Below are 19,292 nucleotides of genomic sequence, written 5' to 3'. Positions count from 1 at the left end.
AGTTAGTTTGTTGTCATTTTTAAGATGTTTGTCTTTTCTGGGCTTGTGAAGTTTCATCTGTTACTTCCCAAACAAGATTGAGTCTCTCTGGGAATTAAAAAAATTCAACCCGTTTTTTTTTTTATATACTTTTTGATGATTAGCAGCAGCCTAGTTACTTTGAAAGACCTGATGTATCCCATGAATCTCTAGTTTAAATTCATGGTCTCTTGTTATCACTTATGCTTGTTGTGTTTTCAGCTGACTTTGGTAAGAACAGCAGGAACTCTGCACTTCTGTCAGGTTCCAGTCCTTTTCTCTCAGTCAGAGTCCAAGTCCTCGCTTTTGCTTTCATCTTTCAGTTTAATAGCAAGGTCCCAAATGTGGTATGGACACATGTGGGTTTCAGACATACAGTCTAATGTAATGAAACTGTTCTATCAGGATTTTAACTTGCTGTGCTGTAGGAGACCTTAGCTATAAATGGGGCCCTGCATTAGACCTCCCATGTTTTCAAGGCCCTCTCATTTTCTATCAGTCTGTTAGCTGAGTTTTCAAAATAAGCCTGTGCATTTGAATTGAGGCATTTCTGTAGTCTGCCAAAATTAAGTGGAAGATTTGTTTCCTTCCTCTTCACCATCCATCCCTGCCAACAATGGATTTTGTCATCTTTCTTATAAACACTTCCAGAAGTGCTTGTTTTAAAAGCCATGCTGTGTGCTGTTTTTCTGATTATTCAGCACTGATTCCTGTGATAAAAGTCTTTGTCTAGTGTTTTAGCTGAGGTTTTACTGTCTCCTCTGTACCTCCAAGGGTTATTTATTTATGTAGATCTTGAATACTTTAAACATGATAGTTAATAAATAAATACATCAAATCCATCTCAAGATCTGGGTCAGAGAGGAGGGGCAGGATAAAAAACAGACTCATTTCTCCCTTTCTTGAGCAGTGCCAAACAGCTCAAGCTCAGGTTAACCCAGGAGTCTTGGCAGGCAGGTTGAACCTGAGCCAGTGGTGTGTCCCTTGTGCTGAAGGTGGCAGCTGCTGGGCAGAGCACTGCACCATGTCGAGGGGGATGATCCTTCCCCTCTGCTCAGGCCCATCTGGAGCAGTCTGTTCAGAACTCCCCAGTGTGAGACAGACATGGACAGAGTCCAGTCAAGGACCACCAGGGTAGTTCAGGCCTTGGTGCATCCATCAAACAAGCAGAGGTGAGAGCTGGGACTGCCCAGCCTGTAGAAGAGAAGACTCAGGGGGATCTTCCAAATGCATATAAATACCTGATGTGAGGGCAGTATGGAAGATGGATCCAGACTTTTCTCAGTGGTATCCAGTGAAAAACAAGAGAGAAGGGGGCACAAGCTGAAATGCAAAATTCCATTTAAACATAAGGAAAACCTTTTTTACTGTGAGGGTGATTGAACCAGGAGCAGGTTGCATAGAGACATTGTGGATTCTTCATCCTTGAGATGGTCAAAACCTGAACTGGCCACAGCCCCAGGCAACCTGCTCTAGCTGACCCTGCTTTGAGTAGGGGATGTAGAACTACATGATCTTCAGACCTTCCTCTTCCCAAGCTCAGCTATTCTGTGGATTTTGAAAACTTTCCATTGACTGTGACAGTCATAAATTTGGCTTAGGCAAGTAATTCATGCCTAGACCTGTTGTCTTTGTTCAGAAGTTCCAGTAAGTTTCTTTCTGTGTTTCCTTTAGGTGCTGGCTCCATGCCCTTGTCCTTTTCTCTGAAGTACTCTTACATGCAGGCAGAATTTTCCATTATTGATTTAATGGATGCTTAAAAGATATTCTGCTGTTTATTTCCTAAAAGTCCCTTTCTTTATGGTCAGTCTTGGCTTCCAAATCCATAAGCTTTTATAGCCTTTTATTGTGTTTATATTATCCTTTTCCCTCTTTGACCTCTCACTTGCAGAGCTGGAATGGAAATCCCAAACTCCAGGACACACAAAGTGGTATTTTCCAAACCTGTGGTCCACACATGTTACTTGGAAGAGATTCTGGCTTTTGAATGTGAAGGATCTGCTTACCCTGGAATCTGAATTTGTTGCTTGCTTTGACTGTCAGCCTCTTGTGTAGATCAGACTCATCTTGACTCATGAGCCATTGCATCAGGAACTGGAGTGGTTGCACCAGGGTAAACAGCTGTGTAGCTACAGGTTGTACTGGTTGGGTGCATTGAAGCCCTCAACAGCTTGTGGGTGACTTGCAGGTGGTGTTGCCACTACAGGTGCTCCCTAAACTCCTTTGTAGCTGAACTTTCACTATTCAAACCATGCCTGCTTGGAAATAGGTGTTAATGATGTGTTGAAATATATTGAGTAAGGCATGTTTTGAACCACATCCTGTTGTTAGTGGACAGCAAGTGATAGGATGGGGCTGGGTGTGCTGGAGGCTTGCTATCTGTTCTACAGCTGGGATTTTTAGTCAATATAGCTTTCAAAAGTGGTGAGGGTTTGTGTTTTGTTATTTGTATAGTGCACTTAAACAGTTGCATGATCACTGTAATTATTTAAGTATGCTATCTCTGAATGTGGGCACAGCCTTCAACTGCAGCAGTGCATCAAGCCCCAGAGTAGCCTCTTCAGCCTGGGTACATCAAATCTGTGGCTGCCAAAAAATGCAAGTGAAGGGAACTTGCTGCTCCTGGCAAAAGCTGGCAAAGAGAACTTGGGTAGAGAACCAGGGGAGGATAAACAGTTCAGTAATGTGAAAAACTATGGAAAACAGAGCCTTGGTGGAGTTTGTGGCTTGTGACAATATAAAGTGTTTGTACAGGTAACCTGAGGCTGAGATTTTTAGTGTATCCAGCTCAGGGCTTTTTCCATTAAATTACAGGGTTGTCTCATTGGAATGATGTCAAAACAGTTGCACTCTTTGCACAAAGCTTGTTCTGGTATGTGTTAGCACCATCTCTAGAAACACTTCAAGGTTGTCCCTGTGTTGTCACTTAAGAAATGACAAAGAGAACTTAAACAAGTGACAGCTCTCTGCCTTCCTTAAGTAGAAAGTTGCATAGAGGAGACTGGAACTTTGAAAGTCAGTCAAACATGAGCCATTTTAATATTAACACTTTTAAGAACATGAACCCCAGCTTGTCGAGGGCTGCTCAAAGATTCTGAAGAACTGCTGAAGAGTTACACAAGCCCAACTTCTCATTATAGACATTGGGGCCCTTTTCTGTGGATGCTGGGAACATTTATGTGCCCCTGTGGTTACAGAAGCAACCTAAGAGAACACCTGTTACAAGTTATTGTCTGTTCTTCCTACTTGTTTTTGCATTTTGCAGCAAAACAGAAATATTTGCAAGTACCTATAGTGCAGGCATTCTTTTGGGGCTTGACTCAAAATCATTCAGTTGCCCAGGCTATGGAAGAGGTTCAGCTGTAGATTATGGTGACTGCCTGGTCAAGGTTGTTGGCAGCTGCTGGGGGTGCAAAGGCACGAGCTGGCTGCAGGGAGGAGTAGAAGGTAGCCCTGGCCTGCCTTTCCAGGCTGTCAGAGTGGATTTTACTGCTCAAGTGTTTCCCAACCTTGTCACTGCCCAGTGTGTGTAACAAGTGACACTGGTGCCCGCAGGAGAGTATGGCAGAGTGTCCTCACCCCCTTTTGCAACAACTGCACGTTTCAAGTTCCTCAGCTGTGCTGAGAGGAAGTGGTTATTCAGTCTTGCTGCCATTTCAGGAAGATTAAAGCTCCTGTAAACTTTCCCTGAGACAGTCACCTGGAAACCACAGAGGTAAAATTTAATAATTGCTCACTGTCTACCAAAGGAGATACCACCAGAAGGAAACTGAGAGCAAGGTGGGTGCAAACTGAGTTGAGGAGAAAGGCCAGGCCAGTGCAGTCCCCACTGCACAGGAGTTACCCTGGCCAGCACACACTATTTTCCCCCTCAGTGGTTATTCTTAGGAGTTGAAGACTGACATTTTGAAGGAGGGGGCGTGGTGCCATGCAACCTGTGTGTGTAGGTGCAACAAAACAAAGCCCAAAAACAGTTCACAAAATAAGCTGTCACTCATTCTTTGGGTGGTGAGGTAGTTGTGCTCATCAATTTTTTCCACTGTCCCCAGGAGCTGTCACCGTGCCGAGAGTTTAGGGGATTCCGTACCTGGTTATCAAAGGATAGATCTTGTGTGGGAGGGGAAAGCCTGCCTGCACCCCACATTGGTTCCTGGTCTCAGCCACAGACTTTATTCTCTAGAACACCCTGGTCTAGTCCATTTCTTTGCCTTGGTGTTTCTTTAAAAGAAATTATACCTTATTCCCCTTTCCAGACCCTCTCTGCTCAGTGGCAAGTGCTCCAGAGCCATCCTCTCCATTCCTGGCTTGCACATGGCAGAAACCTCGTGGGCCACCAGAGACCCCTCCCCCTTGGGCCAAGAGACCACCAGGCCACACCTGTGCCCTGTTTATTTTGGAATATATTTTCTTTTCTGTTTATTTTCTCTCTTGCAAGAGGACTGGCCCTGAGGAAGTGCCACAGGGGAAAGTGGTGATGTTACTGCTGGAGCTGAAATGCCTTTCAATAACCACTCATCACTTTAATGGAAGAGGTACTTGAAGAAGCAAGACAGGCAATTGCTTGGTGCTTTTGGGACCAAGCTTGGTGCTTAGAGGCTGGCCAGTGTCACAGGCTCTGGGTGACATTGAACTGATGGTGAATCCCCAAGAGCTATTTTTGTGTTTGACTGGGATTGGAATAGGGCAAAAGGGGATTCTGAGAGTGGGTAAGTGGACTGCTCAGAAAGGAGACTCTGGAGGATAGAGACACCCCTTATGACAGCAGCCAGGATCAAAAGAAGGGCCCTTTTCCTCCAGAGGTGTCTGCTTCCCATCTGCTGCCTGCTGTCCCTGGGACTGACACAAGCTCTGTCCTTCCACCTGGGCAGGTAAGAACAGGCCTTGCAGGAGGTGGAGCAGGTGCTCAGTGCTGAGGTCAGAAGAGGAGCTGAGAATCACTAAATTAGATCTACATCATTGAGGGCAAGCTCAGGTGGTGGAAAGAGGAGTAGGATGCTCTATTGGACTGTGCTCAGCTGTGTGTGTGAGTTGCTTCACGTCCCACCGGGTTCCACTTTCTCTTGGTAGGTGATGTTTTTTCTTGGAGTGTCTGTGGACGTTTACAGGCCTCCCTGGAGGTCTGAATTTCCCTGAGATGTGGTAGTGATAGCACAAGGGCTGATTCTTCTGTGGGTGTCTGAGCTCCTTTCTTTGTTCATTTTTCCTGTTGTATGAGCTGGACTCAATTGGTCCAAGATCTGAGCATCTTTCACCTCCCCACCTGTGAGACCTACAAGAGATGGAGCCCCTGCCCTGTTGTAGCAAGGTCTGAGACCTCCTTCCTGCACTGGGCAGGAAACAAAGAGGGTTCTGTGAGCAGGACCAGCCACAGTGGGGCTGCTCCCAGAGCTGGTCTGTGTGCCTGTGGCTCTCCTCCCAGCCCAAGCCCAGCTGGTGGCTGCAGGTGGCAGAGCCCAGGGAGGGCTGTGGGGGCACAGCTGGAGGGACCTGACAGCTCACCTTGCCCTTGGTGCCATCAAGGCCCTGTTCCCATAGTGTAGGATCTTGTCTCAGCAGAGGAGGTAACTGGGCATCACCCAAGTCCAGACTGCTGTGGAACTGAGGAACTCACTGTTCCCTTCAGATGTGCCCTTTTGGGCTGTGCAGGGGAATTTTGGGATGTGGCTGAAGGAAGCCTGGCCTGCAGCAGGAACCAAGAAGCTGAGCAAGGCATGGGGTGTTCTAGTGCTGGCCAAAGAGCTGGTGGGGCACACTCCAGGCTGCCTTTGCCCCTCCTGTATAAAGGGCCTGTGATATTTGTGTGTAACCAAGGTACCTGCCTATGAGTTTAAAAAATAACCAATTAAAATCCTTTTTATATGAAGACAGATTTCATGAGTGCAGGATGGGGGAGGAGGGTCCCACTGCTCTTTCTTCCCTCCCACTCCTTCAGAAGTGAGAGGGTGAAAGCCTCAGGCAAGAAGAGTTCCTGTGACCCTGAGGAGGTGGGGGTCAGCACAAGCAGCCATGGCTGCTTGGCCCAGCCATCAGCCAGGTCTCCAGAAGATGTGCTGGAGGGTTGGTCTGGGGGAAGCAATCAGTGTGGTGAAGTACACACTACAGAAGGCACCAAACACACCCATTAAAAATCAGCTGTCTCTTAATGCCCCATCTGATTCAGTGTTCTCCATAACAGAGCCCCATGTGCCATGGAAAGATCTCAAGCTCCTGAGGGAGGCTGTTGGGGCCTCTTGACACCATACACCCTTCACATACTGGGGAGTGTTCCTGCACCAGCAGCTTCTTACCAGCAAGTGTAAAAGGAGGGGTAAACAGTGGACTAAAGAAAAAGGGGAATAACAAACACACTGAGCAGGAGTGGGAGGGTGTGACGGTGCTCGCAGGGCTCCGAGGAAGAGGGAAGAGATGAGGATTTGACTCCATGTTTCAGAAGGCTTGATTTATTATTTTATGATAGATATTATATTAAAACTATACTAAAAAAATAGAAGAAAGGATTTCATCAGAAGGCTAGCTAAGAATAGAAAAAGAAAGAATGATAACAAAGGCTTGTGGCTCGGAAAGAAAGTCTGAGCCAGCTGACTGTGATTGGCCATTAATTAGAAGCAACTACATGAGACCAATCACAGATCCACCTGTTGCATTCCACAGCAGCAGATAACCATTGTTTACATTTTGTTCCTGAGGTCTCTCAACTTCTCAGGAGAAAAAAATCCTAAGGAAAGGATTTTTCATAAAATGTGTCTGTGACAGGAGTGGAGACACAAGCGCTGTGCCACTTGGGATGGTTGGTGCCTCCAGGAGCTCCTGTGTAAGCAGTTCCTGCAGCACCCTGTAAATCCCCAGCTGACCTTGCTGGAGCCCTGACCCCCAGGACAGGCTGCTTCAGTGAGGGTGCTGGGCTGTGTTCTGCCCCCAGAGAAGAATTTGAGGCATCAGGTAAGAAGGCAGGAGTGCTTAGCCTTATATCCCATTGCTCCTGCTGGGCTGAACTAGTGCCTCATAAGCCTTTCTTACACTTTAGGTTTTTAGTGTCTGTGTCCCAGCTGATAGCTTCTGGGGCGTGGTACTATGAAATATTACTACAGCATACTTTGAATTCACATAGATTTTGTAGAAAAAGCATTTGAGACTTCCCTTTTTTAGAATGAGAAGCACTGCTGTTCTGAGTATAATGGTGTGGCATCTTGTTTGGAATTTCCCTTGCTTTCTATATATACACATGCAGCAAAGCCACAGGAAATGGAAGTTTAAAAAAAAAAGCATAGAGCATAGGTATCTGCTTCTTGAATAAATTTTATTCTTGTAGTTGGTTTTACTATTAGTGAGCACTTATCTTGAGGCATCATTTAAGGTTTATTGTAAAAGATGTGACATCCTAAATCATCGAAGCCTGAAGCAGACATGGACTTAGAAGTTGCACATTATTTGAGAAACCTTTTAGGCTCTGTCCTGCCCATGCTACAAGAAAGAGCATTGTTGTTATATTTTCTCCCTTGGGGCTTTTGGGGTAGGGACCAGCTTCTGAGGCTTCTTGCATTTGTATTTTCTAAGATGCAGTGAGTCAGTGTTGCCTACAGCTGCTGTCGTGATTGTGTGCTAAGGGCCCACTTCTGCATGGCAACCAGCACAGTTGTTAGTAAACAGCTTTACTCCAAAATCCTGAGCAAAATGCATTGTAATTAGGTCCAGGAGAAATGAGAACAAGCTTGCCAGCAGCTGGAGATTATATCTGAAAATCTCATTGCTGGTGAGGTGAGACAGATCCTCAGGAGCTGAGTTGGCCTGGGTCTGGATTCAGGTCGGTTTAGAGAGCAAAACTGAGGAACGGTCATTTGGTGGAAGAGAAATTTTAAGAGAAGAGACTAATCATGAAGGTAATTGGACAAATCCATCTTGGCAGCTTTTAATATGTTAAAACACATTCCTCCAAGTCCCAGAAGAGGCAATTATCCTGCCTGCTCTCAGCCTCTGTGGAACTGCAGTGTCTCTGTCTGCCTTGTGTCTGGTATTGGCATGCCACTGCAGTTCAGGCAGGGCTCTGAATGAGAGATCTGCAGAAGCCTAAACAGGCATTAACTTTGCCTGAAAACAGGGTTCACTTCTCTTGGGTGCCTTTATTACCAACACAGCTGATGAGGAACTGAGCCCCATCCATACAGTCAGACAGTTTTTCTGTATGATTTCAAGAGTCTCTTGTGTGAGGATGTCTTTCTGCAGTTTTACAGATGATGTGTTTCAGTGAACAAGTGTAGTACAAATGGATAATGAAAGTTCACAAAGTTTATGCTACTGAAGCTCCTTTCGCTGCATGCAGTTACTTTCTTACTCATTATGCCTTTATTGCTTTCTTTTAGGAAAGGAACTGGGTTCCTGTTGCTATTCAGCTAAGCCAGACACTCTGTTTGGACAACCATCCAACAAGAAGAGAGCACTGGTGTGATGTGAGGCCAGAAGGAGCTTTTCTTAATTTAAAGGGTTGAAAAGTGCTGGAAATTCACAGCCACTTTGACTTGAGTGTTGGGAGAGTGGAGCTGACAGCTTTTATGCATTCTGGTCTGCAAGCTGAGAAATGTGGCTGGTGAAGGTAGGGGGTGGTGGCAGTTGCTGGGGATGCCTGGTGTGTATGCTTTGCCTGGTGAGGAAGGGGCAGGTAAAGACTTTGTAGTGTTTTATCAAGAGACCTACCAGTGAATTTGGGTAAAAGTCAAAGCACTGTATAACAGTCAACTTTTCTTAGGAGCAATAGTTTATGGCCCATCATCTGAAGCAAACATTTGCATGTAAGGCAGTGGCAGTTCTTTATAGTGTAACATTTCTTGGTTAAGCCAGAACAAGAAAGAGTCATGTTTTTTACCAGCTGGGGAAAAAAAAAACAGACAAAAACCTCAGTAGAGGTAAAGTCAGACAGCTCTGAAGAGAGGCATTTTGGTATAGAAAACCAGCAGATCTGTCCTAGATTTATGCCACAGGTAGTCAAATGCCAGTCCTCATTTATTGCTCTTATTGTTTTATGTGGTAGCTGTAATCTGTGCTTGATCTGTAACTTTACCTGGTTTGGTTTGTTGGTCCAGTGTTGTCTTTGCTGGAGGTATATCCAAGTTTCCCAGCTCTGAAGTGCTCTCCTTTCCCAGGATTAGTGTGAAACTAACCTCTACTTTGACTAGGGACTAATTCACAGAATTTAAATCCACAAGAGTAGGCACTATTAATTTTTTGTGTACTGCACATTCTCCTATCTAATTCCTGCATCTATTTCTTATTAGAAATTATTATTTCTTATTCCATGTCAGTCTATCCAACTATACCCACAGCGACTAACATAAATGGAAACCTATAGCAGATTTCAGCCTCTGATACATATTAAAGCAGTCATCATCTCAATGCAATTAAAAAACGTACTGCCAAGACCTAACTTACTTTACTGTTCTATTTGTTTTCTGAAGTGTCTTCTAGTGTGAATCAGTACAAAACTCAAGTCCCTGTTTTGCTGTATCAATCACTGGCATTATCATACTGATAAACACTGAAGCTGTAAACCAGGCTTGTCTAATGAGAACATTCAAAAAAGTAAGATTAGCTTATGCCACAGGAAGTTTAATCATGTTTCTCAGCTTATATTCTCTGGGCTGCATCTGATCTCTAAGACCTTAAAAGGCAATGTAAAAAATGGTCACTAAAAAAAACCACCCAAAACTTTCTGCATGGTTGTGCATGTTGTGTTGGGAAGAACAAGCTGGAAGTGAATGACAGGATTGCAATCAGTTGTAGATTAGATTAAAAGTAATCATTGCTGCATGCAAGGGCCCAGGCATTGCTTTTGGTAATATCCCACCTAATATAAGAGTGGCATAAACCATCATCTTCCTCTGGGGCTGCAACAGGATCCCAAAAAGGAAATAGCCAGAAAAAAAATCCACATTCCTTTTGAAGTGTGGAATGTGGACCAAAGCAAAGCAGAAGAGAAAAGTGTTAAAAAGTATTGTCAAAGAAAACAAAAGGAAGTTTCCTTTAATTATGAAGTGCCATGGTTCCACTAGGCCTTCACTTTCTGTCCCATCCTTAACTCTTGCTCTGACACAGTGAGAAAACAATTTCAGCTTCACCTGGAGTTAAGGCTGCAAAAACCCATGGCACTTTTATATTTGTACACTTTAATTAATTGCTGATATTCCCTCTCAAAACAGTCCCCTGCTATTTGTTGAAGCTCTCTCAAGTGCAGACAGGATAAGAAGAAATTTAAGTTAGCATTGACATAGTCACATGCGTGTGGCAGGGTAGGGGGTTAAATGTGTTCCTGTGCCTCTGAAATGTCAATCTTTCACTCAGAGATGAGGAGTGATTTTTTTTTTCAACATATTTGAAAATAGTCTGAGAAGCTGGTTGTCACTAAAGTAATGAAATAACTCATATCTGAAACCATGACATTTAATTAGCCCTTAGTATAGTTCACTATTTCACACGTAAATACTTACACCAAAAGAGATTTTTTGGACCCCTTTTGTAGTAAAGCAAATGTACAATCACTTTTATTATAAAAATAATCCTTAGGTCAAATAGTAATACAAACAATAATTACACAAATATCCATTCACAAATCTGTAAGACAGATATTTATGGCACAGACAATATAAATATCCCTGTACCTTGTTTCTGTGCAAAAAAGACAGGCTAGTTTTAGTCAATAACCAGCCCTTTTATATTTTCTTCACTTCTTCTGATTTCAGTTAAACAGAAGGATTTTCAGATGAGATGTTTGAAAGTTCAGCCTCAAGAGTCAAGAAAATACTTTCGCTTCTAATCCAGATAAAGCACAATAAGATTTTTCCTAATCTTCTGCCAAAATATTCCTTCCTGTTCTTCAGCCTACATTTTTTGGAAGAGGAGGAACATTTCAAGTTCAGAAATTTTTTTCACAAGCCATCAGACTGTGGTAGAGAATTAGACCCAAATAAAGTCAAGCTGCACTCTGAAGCTAAACTACCACTGTAGGTTTCAGTTTAGTTTGTAGTAGAATCTCCATTACACTTGCTTTCCTTGTAGCTGTCAAAAATAGTTCTTCAGAAAAACACTTTGCATTCTCTTGAAGCCTTTCACACAGTCCAAGAGAAGGCAAAATCAGGTAAGAGGTAGATATTGTTCATCCTCCTAATTCCCCAGAGCTCTCCATTTGAATTACTCTGTTTTAGGACTGTAGGAGATACATGTATAGAGCAAGTTTTATGTCTATAAAAGTAGTGATTGACTTACACCCCTATATCCTATGGGTCACTGACAACATTCAGCAACGTGCTTGAGGAATTCATCACTGAGTTCATCACTGAAAAACCTCATGCAGTGAGGGCATCTGAGTTCACCCTGTGCCCTGCCTTCAGATCCCGAGTTTCCATTGTCCCCAGGAGGAGAAGCTTGTTCAGACTGTGAGTTTGTTCTTCTCGTGCCTGTCTGGCCTGGGCTGTTGCCTCGTAGGTGTTCCACATTTGTCTGAACGAACAAATGATTTTGGTTACCAGTGTGAACTCTGAAATGACTACTTTTGTCTCTGGAGTCCTAGAAAGAGAAAGAAGAGCTCTTGAAAAAGATGCAATAAGAATACATTTTTTAACAGGTGCTATTTTATCACCTTGATCTGAAACACCACTCAAATATTTATCTTGTAAATAAATCATTAATCAGTTTTTGCAGTGTTATTAATATTGTTGTAAAGAAGGTTTGTAGAAAACACAGAATACAGCCAGTGTGCTAATTTAAAGATGCCAAGAGTCATGGCTGTCCTGTGCCTTCTTAGAATTCACCCTTCCAATATTGATCCAAAAGCAGAAGAAAAAGGGACTGGAAAGGGGTATTACATCTGAACTGGGAAGCATCTCCAGAAGAACTGACTATGAAACAATCAAAGCTTTTGATAGCTGCTGAAACTGTTTTAGAAATACTAAGATATTTTTAAAATATACTTAAAAGTATATTTTAGTCCCAAATCCTGTTGGCATGCTTAAATTAAAGAAGGAGCATGCTCCTTTCTTACCTGTCTTCTTGCTAGCTGGTGTTGCAGACATGCAACTTCTGCCTGCAGTTCTTGTATTTTACTCTGTGCTCGTTCTCTGTCTGATCTCTCGGATGTGAAATCGTCTTTATAAACCAGGACCTGAATTAGAATTATTATGTTAATATTTTATACATTAGAGCATTGGCAGGTTAGATTGAAAAGCTGAAACTGATTCCTTTGTTACTTATTCCCAGAATGTCAGTATTATCTTCTCTATCATTTCAAAGGTGTTTGTATTTCTTTTACAGATCTTTCATATTCTGTATTAAGGCCAGCAGAACTGCATGGGGTTCTTTAAGTAGTGAGTTTCCTTTAAATCTGTGTTGTTAAGTATCTGTATAGCCAAATGTGCACAGACAGGCAAATGTCCAAAAAAGAAATCCCTTTTTCCCCCTTGGACTTCAGTGATCTGGGAAGAAACTAAGAATTCCCATGTGTAGGAAAAAGAAACATAATGACCTGTTGCTCCAGCATTTGTATTCGCTCATGATCTCCTTCACAAGCCTTCTTCATGTCTTCCAGCTCTCTCTTGGTTTTTATGCACTCATTCATTTTCTCTTCCAGTAGTTTGTTTAACCGGAAGATCTCCTTGTGCATCAGTTCAGAATTCCTTTGTGCTGGAGTTCCTCCCTGGTGCTGCTCCAGCTGGGACTTCATCTCCTTCAGCTGCAGGTGGAGTCGCTTCACGTACTCGTCCCTGCTCGCGTCGTACTTCTGCCATTTTGCATTTAAATCTTCCACCTGAAAGTTCATCCAGGAGAGGCATGAAGAACAGGGAGACACAAACTTCCAAGCTTTCATAGGCTGTCTAGAATTGCAGGCCCAAAATCCTCTAGGGGATAATGGAACATGCTGACTGCACCCCTGAGGGTGAGTAAGTCACTGTACAGGAGAGCAGGAGATGATTATGCAGACTCTTCACAATCTCCCAGCCTTCCCATCTCATAGTCCAAAGGGACAGTATTAAATAATGTGGAAAGGGAGGGGTCTAGTGGGCCTAGTGCTGTTCTTCTGGGGTGGAATACTGATCCATTAAAAGGAACATGAAAATTTTCTTCTGCACTGTATTTTTAACAACAAAAATCCAGTGTGTTAGAAATTATGTAATTAGTTGTTCTTAGCTAAGGGAACCAAAACTATGTGCTGTGTTGAAAGGACTAAGAAAAACTGTCTTGCTGTAAACTGCCATGTAAATAGATTAACCAGACTTATCTATTCCAAATTTACTCTAATACAAAATACTTAACAAATATTAATCTGTAACAAAATGAAAGTACTCACGTGAGCTACTTTTTGTTTTAACATCCTGTTTTCCTCTTGTAAGTTGCAGATGAGAGACTGAAGTGAAGTTTCATTGTCTAAAAGCTGTAATTTTCAGATAAAGTTAGGTGTTACTTTAACATAAAAATCTCAGATGCTGTTTGGCTGTGCTGTTAACTAGAAGTAATCTTTTTTCTTTTTTTTTATGGGATGTGTAATGACATACATCTAAGTTTTTATGACCTCAGTATTGCTATTAAATAGACCTCATGACAACAGTGTTTAAGAGTTTACACAAAACTACTTGTCTGGAGTGGGAGAACACATGACAAAGGCACAGATATGCCTTCATCTTGCTTTGTTATTACTGTCAATTTTGGCCAGTACTAGGAAGAAATTACTGAGGGGAAAAAACCCTGCTTGCTAAATAATTGACTAAAATGATACCTCTTTTTTACAGTTGTGACATCTGCTTAAAAAAACCCCGGCGTACGTGAGTAATATAGAACACTTTTGTGCAAAATTCCCTAGAATCAGCTAGTAATGGCATCTGAAATTTCTCCTCTTCAGCAGGGAAGTCCCCACTGTACAAGGTTAGCTTCTTATTGCATATATCAAAGTCAATCAAGCTTCCTGTCTATCAATTACACATTAAATATGATAATGCCAAATGCTTCAAGTCCCTTAAAAAGTCATTTTTTCTTCTATCTACTCAACCCCTATTTCTTACAGGTAACTTTAATGTAAGTTTTCTTTGGAAACACTTCTGGGATGTCTAACAAAGCAGACATGAGTATGTATGGAGTTCATCACAATAGCACAGATGAGTGGTCATGTGGAAAACAGCATTATTACCACGGTGTAGCAGTAAGAGCATAAGTCAGAATTATTCATTTTTGTGAGAACTGTCTGTAGCACCCTACTCACCACTCTGATCTGTTACTAGAGGCAGCACTGCTAATGTTATTTCCTTATGGTGTTTTAATGAATTACCTCATTTTAATAAATATTTAATGAATGACTCTCAGCCATCAGAACTTCTGGAACAACAGAACAATGATCTACCTTTACCCCATGCTGAGAACTTTTACTGAAGCCTCAACAGCCATTAGCAAAGTACACCAAAATCCAGGTGTTTCTTTGTGCCCTGCAGTAGCACTTCTGACACTGTCCTGTTATGAAGCTTTTTTTTTTTAAACACCCCCCTGAAGAGAAGCATTGCCCTGCACTCAGAGGCCAGGGGGAATCCCAGAGCTAAAAAAAAGGTAAGACACCTTGACTCATATTCCACTAACCAACTTTCTGTAGGGCTGTACTACATGTGCAAAGCCAAATCCTGATCCAAGAAGACCACATGTTACAGAGTTCTTAACATAAAAACTACTTTGAAATATCTCTACTTTATTCTGTGATTTTGGTACTTAAACAAGCAATCAGGAGAGATAGGCTTCAAAATCACAGCACCATCTAGTGCTGCAGAGAAGCAGGGGTGGTATAAGGTAGGTACTGTCTCCTGTGTATTGAGGGAAGAACTGTGATCATGGAATTGCTGAGGTTGGACAAAACCTCTCAAGGTCTTCTCCTCTCCAAAAAGAACCTCTGACGATGAGATGGACAAAGGTGAAGTGGTAGACAATTGCTTCTATCCTGAATTTCAGATACACAGAATTATTTACCATTGCCATGGCAGTCTTAACACCCTACATGGAAATTATTTAAAGGGCTGTTCTCACCATTCCCCAGTTACAGCTATCATACTGGAATTAACATCTCAGAAGCTAATAAGACTTTGAAGACACACACAGTAGCTGTAAGAATACCTGATTAGATCTTTCTGTAGGTATCTGGTCATCTGAATTCCTCTTCTCTTTTCTTTGCTTCTCTTCTAGACATTTTGCCAGATGTTGGCACATTTCTGCTGTGGACGCTAATTTGCGTGTAAGCTGGTGAGTTTCATCCGTGAGTGAACGGCACAAAACATCACTGGTGGCCTGAGCCTTCTCCCTCTCTGCCAAAGTCTTCTGCAGGCGTAAGATTTCTCTCTCCTTTTCATATGGAGGCTGATTTATCATCTGCTGTATCTCTCCATTTTTCTCCTCTAGCTGCTGATTCAACTTCTGCACTTCCTAAACAGAGGGGGGAGGGAAAGTTACTTAAAAGCAAAATAAAGTCAAAAGCCAAAATATATCTTAGACTGACTTCAATATTGCAGTAATTCCTTATTGCTCCTGCACTCATTGCAAAGTACTTAAAAAGTAGATCAAATCCATTTCATTTCTGTATGTTCACAAGACCTTGGAACTGTTGGATCAATCAATCAAGAACTGCTCAGGCAGCCATGCAAACACTTTCTAATCAGTAGAATGGAGGAATAAGCAGCAAAAATTCATGAAGATTTTATGACTATACAGCAGCAACAAAAACAAGAAACAAACTAATTTAAGATTAATAACTGTGGAGACTGAAAAATACTTACAGGTCCTGTACACTAAACTACCATATAATAGAGATTTTCCTCAAAAGAAAAAAAGGAACTGTTAAGTTATCAAATCCAGTGAAGTGTATTCACTGCCTGGCACTGTCACAAGGACAAAACAGAGCAACTTTCCCACCTAGGAAAGGATGGGAATGGTAAGGTAAGGACAAGCAAGCAGAAAATAAAATCCATGTGGCAGCAGTGGCTCTAGTTTGGCCACAGTGACCCCAGGTACACAAGGGGGTCTGACACACCCCTAGGAAACAGCTGTGTATTTGTTTCTGCATCTCCTTGCCCTGTTGGGTGCTCTCTGGGATCATCCACACTGCATTAACATCTCTGCAGGTGTTTTGGGAAGGAAGAGGTTTGCTTGGTGACTGGTGCAAACCACCTGTAGTTCCATGTTCTGCCTTTGTAAACAAACAAGCTGGTACCAGAAACCCCTGCAGCACTGCTCCTCCAGAACTGAGGATCTCTGGATGCCAGTGCAGACCACGAGACAGCTCCTATCCCAGCTCTACCATTCCAGTTCTCAGGAGTGCTAATAGAGCTGTAAATCACTGGGAGCACTCTCTGCCAGCACACTGGCCTCTGGCTTCACAAAAATGTCTTTTTTATTTGGTTATTATTTAGTGCCAATTACTTCAGTGATCTTATTGGGCATAGCATTTTATTCTTTCAAGAAATAAACATTAACATCTGACATAGATAAACAGCACTTGTTCTTATTAATGACAGTTACATTCTTTAGCTTCATGCTGAATGCTAAGCTTCCCCTTTAAAGATATTCAGCATCAGCCTTTCAAATATATTCAGATACCATAGGTTTGTCATCTGTCTGCAAAGTGTCAGTGAGATCATCTCTTATAACAAATTTCCAAACATGAACTTTTTAATATGTATTTTAGGTGAATGTCATATATGGAAAATGTTTTGTATAAGCATTAGGTCAAGAGATTACTTATGACAAAAACACTTGTTTCAGTTTTAACTACTGCTGCTCAGTTTGGAAATTACTTCATGCAGCTTCATCTAGAAATAAATGCTTTAAAAATCTTTGAGAATTTCAGACTGAACCTGGGAAACTCTTAATGACAGTAACCAAAACAGCACTTGGGCAGTTTTCAGGTTTTTTTCTTTCAAGAAAAGTACTGATTTCCCTAATTTATCTCTCCAGACTTCTCAGTTAATTCTTCAAATATGAACGTGCTACCTCACTGTCAAAACAAAAATCCATTTTTAAGAGCATTTCAAACAAAACACTGTAATAGAAAAATTCGTGTCATCAGCTGATTATCTGATAAATTCAGGGAGGTTTTTACTGTTTTTCTTTCTCCTTATGAAAACAGTTGTATGAAGATCTATAGTGCCCTGCTAAGCTTTTGGTTTAGGATTTTATCGTTTGCCTTTTTGAAGTGAACGCAGGGGGCGCCGCGTTTGGACACAAACGAGCGAGTTGCTTCGGGCACCGGGGATGGAGCGGGCATCGCTCGAAGGGGCTGCAGCCCTCGCGTCAGCGCCGCTCCCTGCGCGCCTGCAGCCGCTCGCAGCACCAGGAGCGCTGCGGGGGCAGAACGCCCGCACCCTCCGCCCGCACCGCGCTCCCGAGGGAAGCGAAGGCGCTGCTGATGCTGCGCCGCTCCCGAGGGAAGCGAAGGCGCTGCTGATGCTGCGCCGCTCCCGAGGGAAGCGAAGGCGCTGCTGATGCTGCGCTCCCTGCGCGCCCGCGGCTGTACCTGGCTCAGCGTCTCCGCTCTCCGCGTCGAGAGGCGCTCGCTGTCGCGGGCCTGCTCCAGCTGCTCCAGCAGGCTCTCCACCAGCGAGCGGGCCGGCTCCGCGCCCGCCGCCGCATCCCCGCCCGCCGCCGGGCCAGGCTGCCGCTGCCGGGCCAGGCTGCCCCGCAGCTCCCGGATCGTCGCCTCCTTGGCCGCCAGCTGCAGCTGGAGGTGCTTCAGCTGCTGCGCGGACTCGTGGTACAAGGTGCAGAGCGCGTTGTACCGAGGCACTTTATTCTTCAAGCTCCTGTTCTCCCGGTGCAGCTTCTCCAGCGTCTCCTCCACTTGCCTAAAGCGGGTCACCAGGGGGTCTGTGCTGCCGGCCTCGCTTACCGAGCACATGGCCGGGGCAGCTCCCTTCTGTTCCTTCTCCAGGGCGAGCAGGAGCCCGGACAGGTGCATAAAACCCCGGAGCGCAGCAGCACCGAGGCAGCGACAGCGGCTTCGCTCTTCCGCTTTCCCCGCCGGGCGAGGAGGCAGCCGCTCCCTTTAAGGGCTCGCAGGACCCGCCTGTGTCGCTGCTTTTTTTCTACGGCTGGGGCCGGGCCGGGCCGAGCTCCGCCTTCGGGGGAGAACCCCTGCCGTGCAGAGCGCCCTTTCCCCAAAGGCCCGCGCGGGATGCGGCCCCGGGGGCAGCGCTGCCCGGGGAACCCCGGCAGGGGCGAGCGGGAGAACCGGCACCGGGGGCGGGGGGAGAAACCCGGGGGCGAGCGGGAGGCTCGGGGGCACGGGGGAAGTCCCGGCGGGGCGGGCGGAACGCGGGCAGGCGGCAGGAGGGGCGCCGGGAGGAGCGGGGCTCCCGGCGCACCGAGGGTCTCTCGGCGGCTGGCGGGCGGCGCTGGCTCCGCGTTGCGAAAGCCCCGGAGCGCCGCGTCCTCCCGGCGCCGCTGCGGGAATTCCCGGCTCGGAGCGGGACTTTCCCCGCTGGCGGCGACCCCCGGGCTCTCGGCCCTCCCCGCTCCGCCGGCCCCGGGGCAGCAGCCGGAGAAGAAAGGCCCAGGAATCCTCTCTCGATGGTTGTGTCTGCAGCGGTGGCGAGCGGATGGCTCCGCAGCCGGGCAGAGCAGCCCGTCCCCCCTCGCAAGCCCCGTACCTGTGCAGGTGTGGAAGAGGAACTTCCTTAGCAAAGACCTCGAACAGACCAAAATCTTCGGCCGTCTAAATCTATATCACCAGCCAATGTTTATGCTCTCAGGGTGAGGTAATGAGAGCAAAAGCAGCTGCTTCACACTGAATAAACTGCTGCCCACTGGCTGCCTGTATGGTGGAGAACTTTTTATTGGCAGCAGAGAGACAGAACTTGTTAATCAAGAATATCACTGCCAGGGAGTAACACTGGTGTAGTGTTTCTCATACGGTATGGTAAGCTGGACTGAGAGAAAGCATATTTTGGATTGGTTTAGTTATGTCCATGTTATCATTCTGATGGAACCAAGTGGGAGGAAAGAACCTTAAACCAGTACAAAAATAACTCCCAGGTTACATTTGGTTATAATTTGCAATAGTATTTACTGTGTGTACATGTATGCATGTGCATCATTATGTGTACAACACAGAGCTCCATGTGTGCACGCAGCCTTAGTGCACAAGGTTCAGCACAGCCACGGGAGATGTGTCTGGCAGAAGTGCCTAAAATACAGCAAATGGAAATCACCACATGCTGCTGGTGGAGGCAGCAAAAAGAGGAGACTTTAGACAATGTGATAGAGAGCTGCCT

At 44.5% G+C, this 19,292-nt stretch overlaps 1 protein-coding gene across 2 annotated transcripts; it reads right to left on the bottom strand.

The window, feature by feature from the left end:
- Positions 1-10,183: 10,183 nt before the first annotated feature.
- TNIP2 (TNFAIP3 interacting protein 2) lies at positions 10,184-18,068 on the bottom strand. Of its 2 annotated transcripts, none has more exons than XM_054633294.2 (6): positions 17,537-18,068; positions 15,145-15,450; positions 13,346-13,429; positions 12,524-12,805; positions 12,044-12,163; positions 10,184-11,568 (listed from the first exon to the last, which is right to left on the bottom strand). In XM_054633294.2, exons 1-6 carry the CDS (start codon positions 17,975-17,977, stop codon positions 11,287-11,289), a joined length of 1,515 nt encoding a protein of 504 aa, XP_054489269.1. In that variant the 5' UTR covers positions 17,978-18,068; the 3' UTR covers positions 10,184-11,286. The 2 variants fall into 2 exon arrangements, with proteins under 2 accessions (XP_054489269.1, XP_077033906.1); XM_077177791.1 differs by having other exon boundaries at positions 10,184-11,502.
- Positions 18,069-19,292: the final 1,224 nt, after the last annotated feature.

This window comes from Agelaius phoeniceus, chromosome 4 (genome assembly GCF_051311805.1).
Source record: "Agelaius phoeniceus isolate bAgePho1 chromosome 4, bAgePho1.hap1, whole genome shotgun sequence".
In the NCBI taxonomy this organism is placed as follows: domain Eukaryota; kingdom Metazoa; phylum Chordata; class Aves; order Passeriformes; family Icteridae; genus Agelaius; species Agelaius phoeniceus.
This window is presented reverse-complemented; position numbering and strand designations above follow the sequence as displayed.

Excerpts from the sequence above, each read along its gene's own strand:
- TNIP2 (XM_054633294.2), bottom strand. The coding sequence starts at position 17,977 with ATGCACCTGTCCGGGCTCCTGCTCGCCCTGGAGAAGGAACAGAAGGGA. Across the intron at positions 15,451-17,536 it reads GAGCGGAGACGCTGAGCCAG|GAAGTGCAGAAGTTGAATCA; the intron begins GTACAGCCGCGG and ends CCCTCTGTTTAG. Across the intron at positions 12,806-13,345 it reads TAAAACAAAAAGTAGCTCAC|GTGGAAGATTTAAATGCAAA; the intron begins GTGAGTACTTTC and ends ATGAACTTTCAG.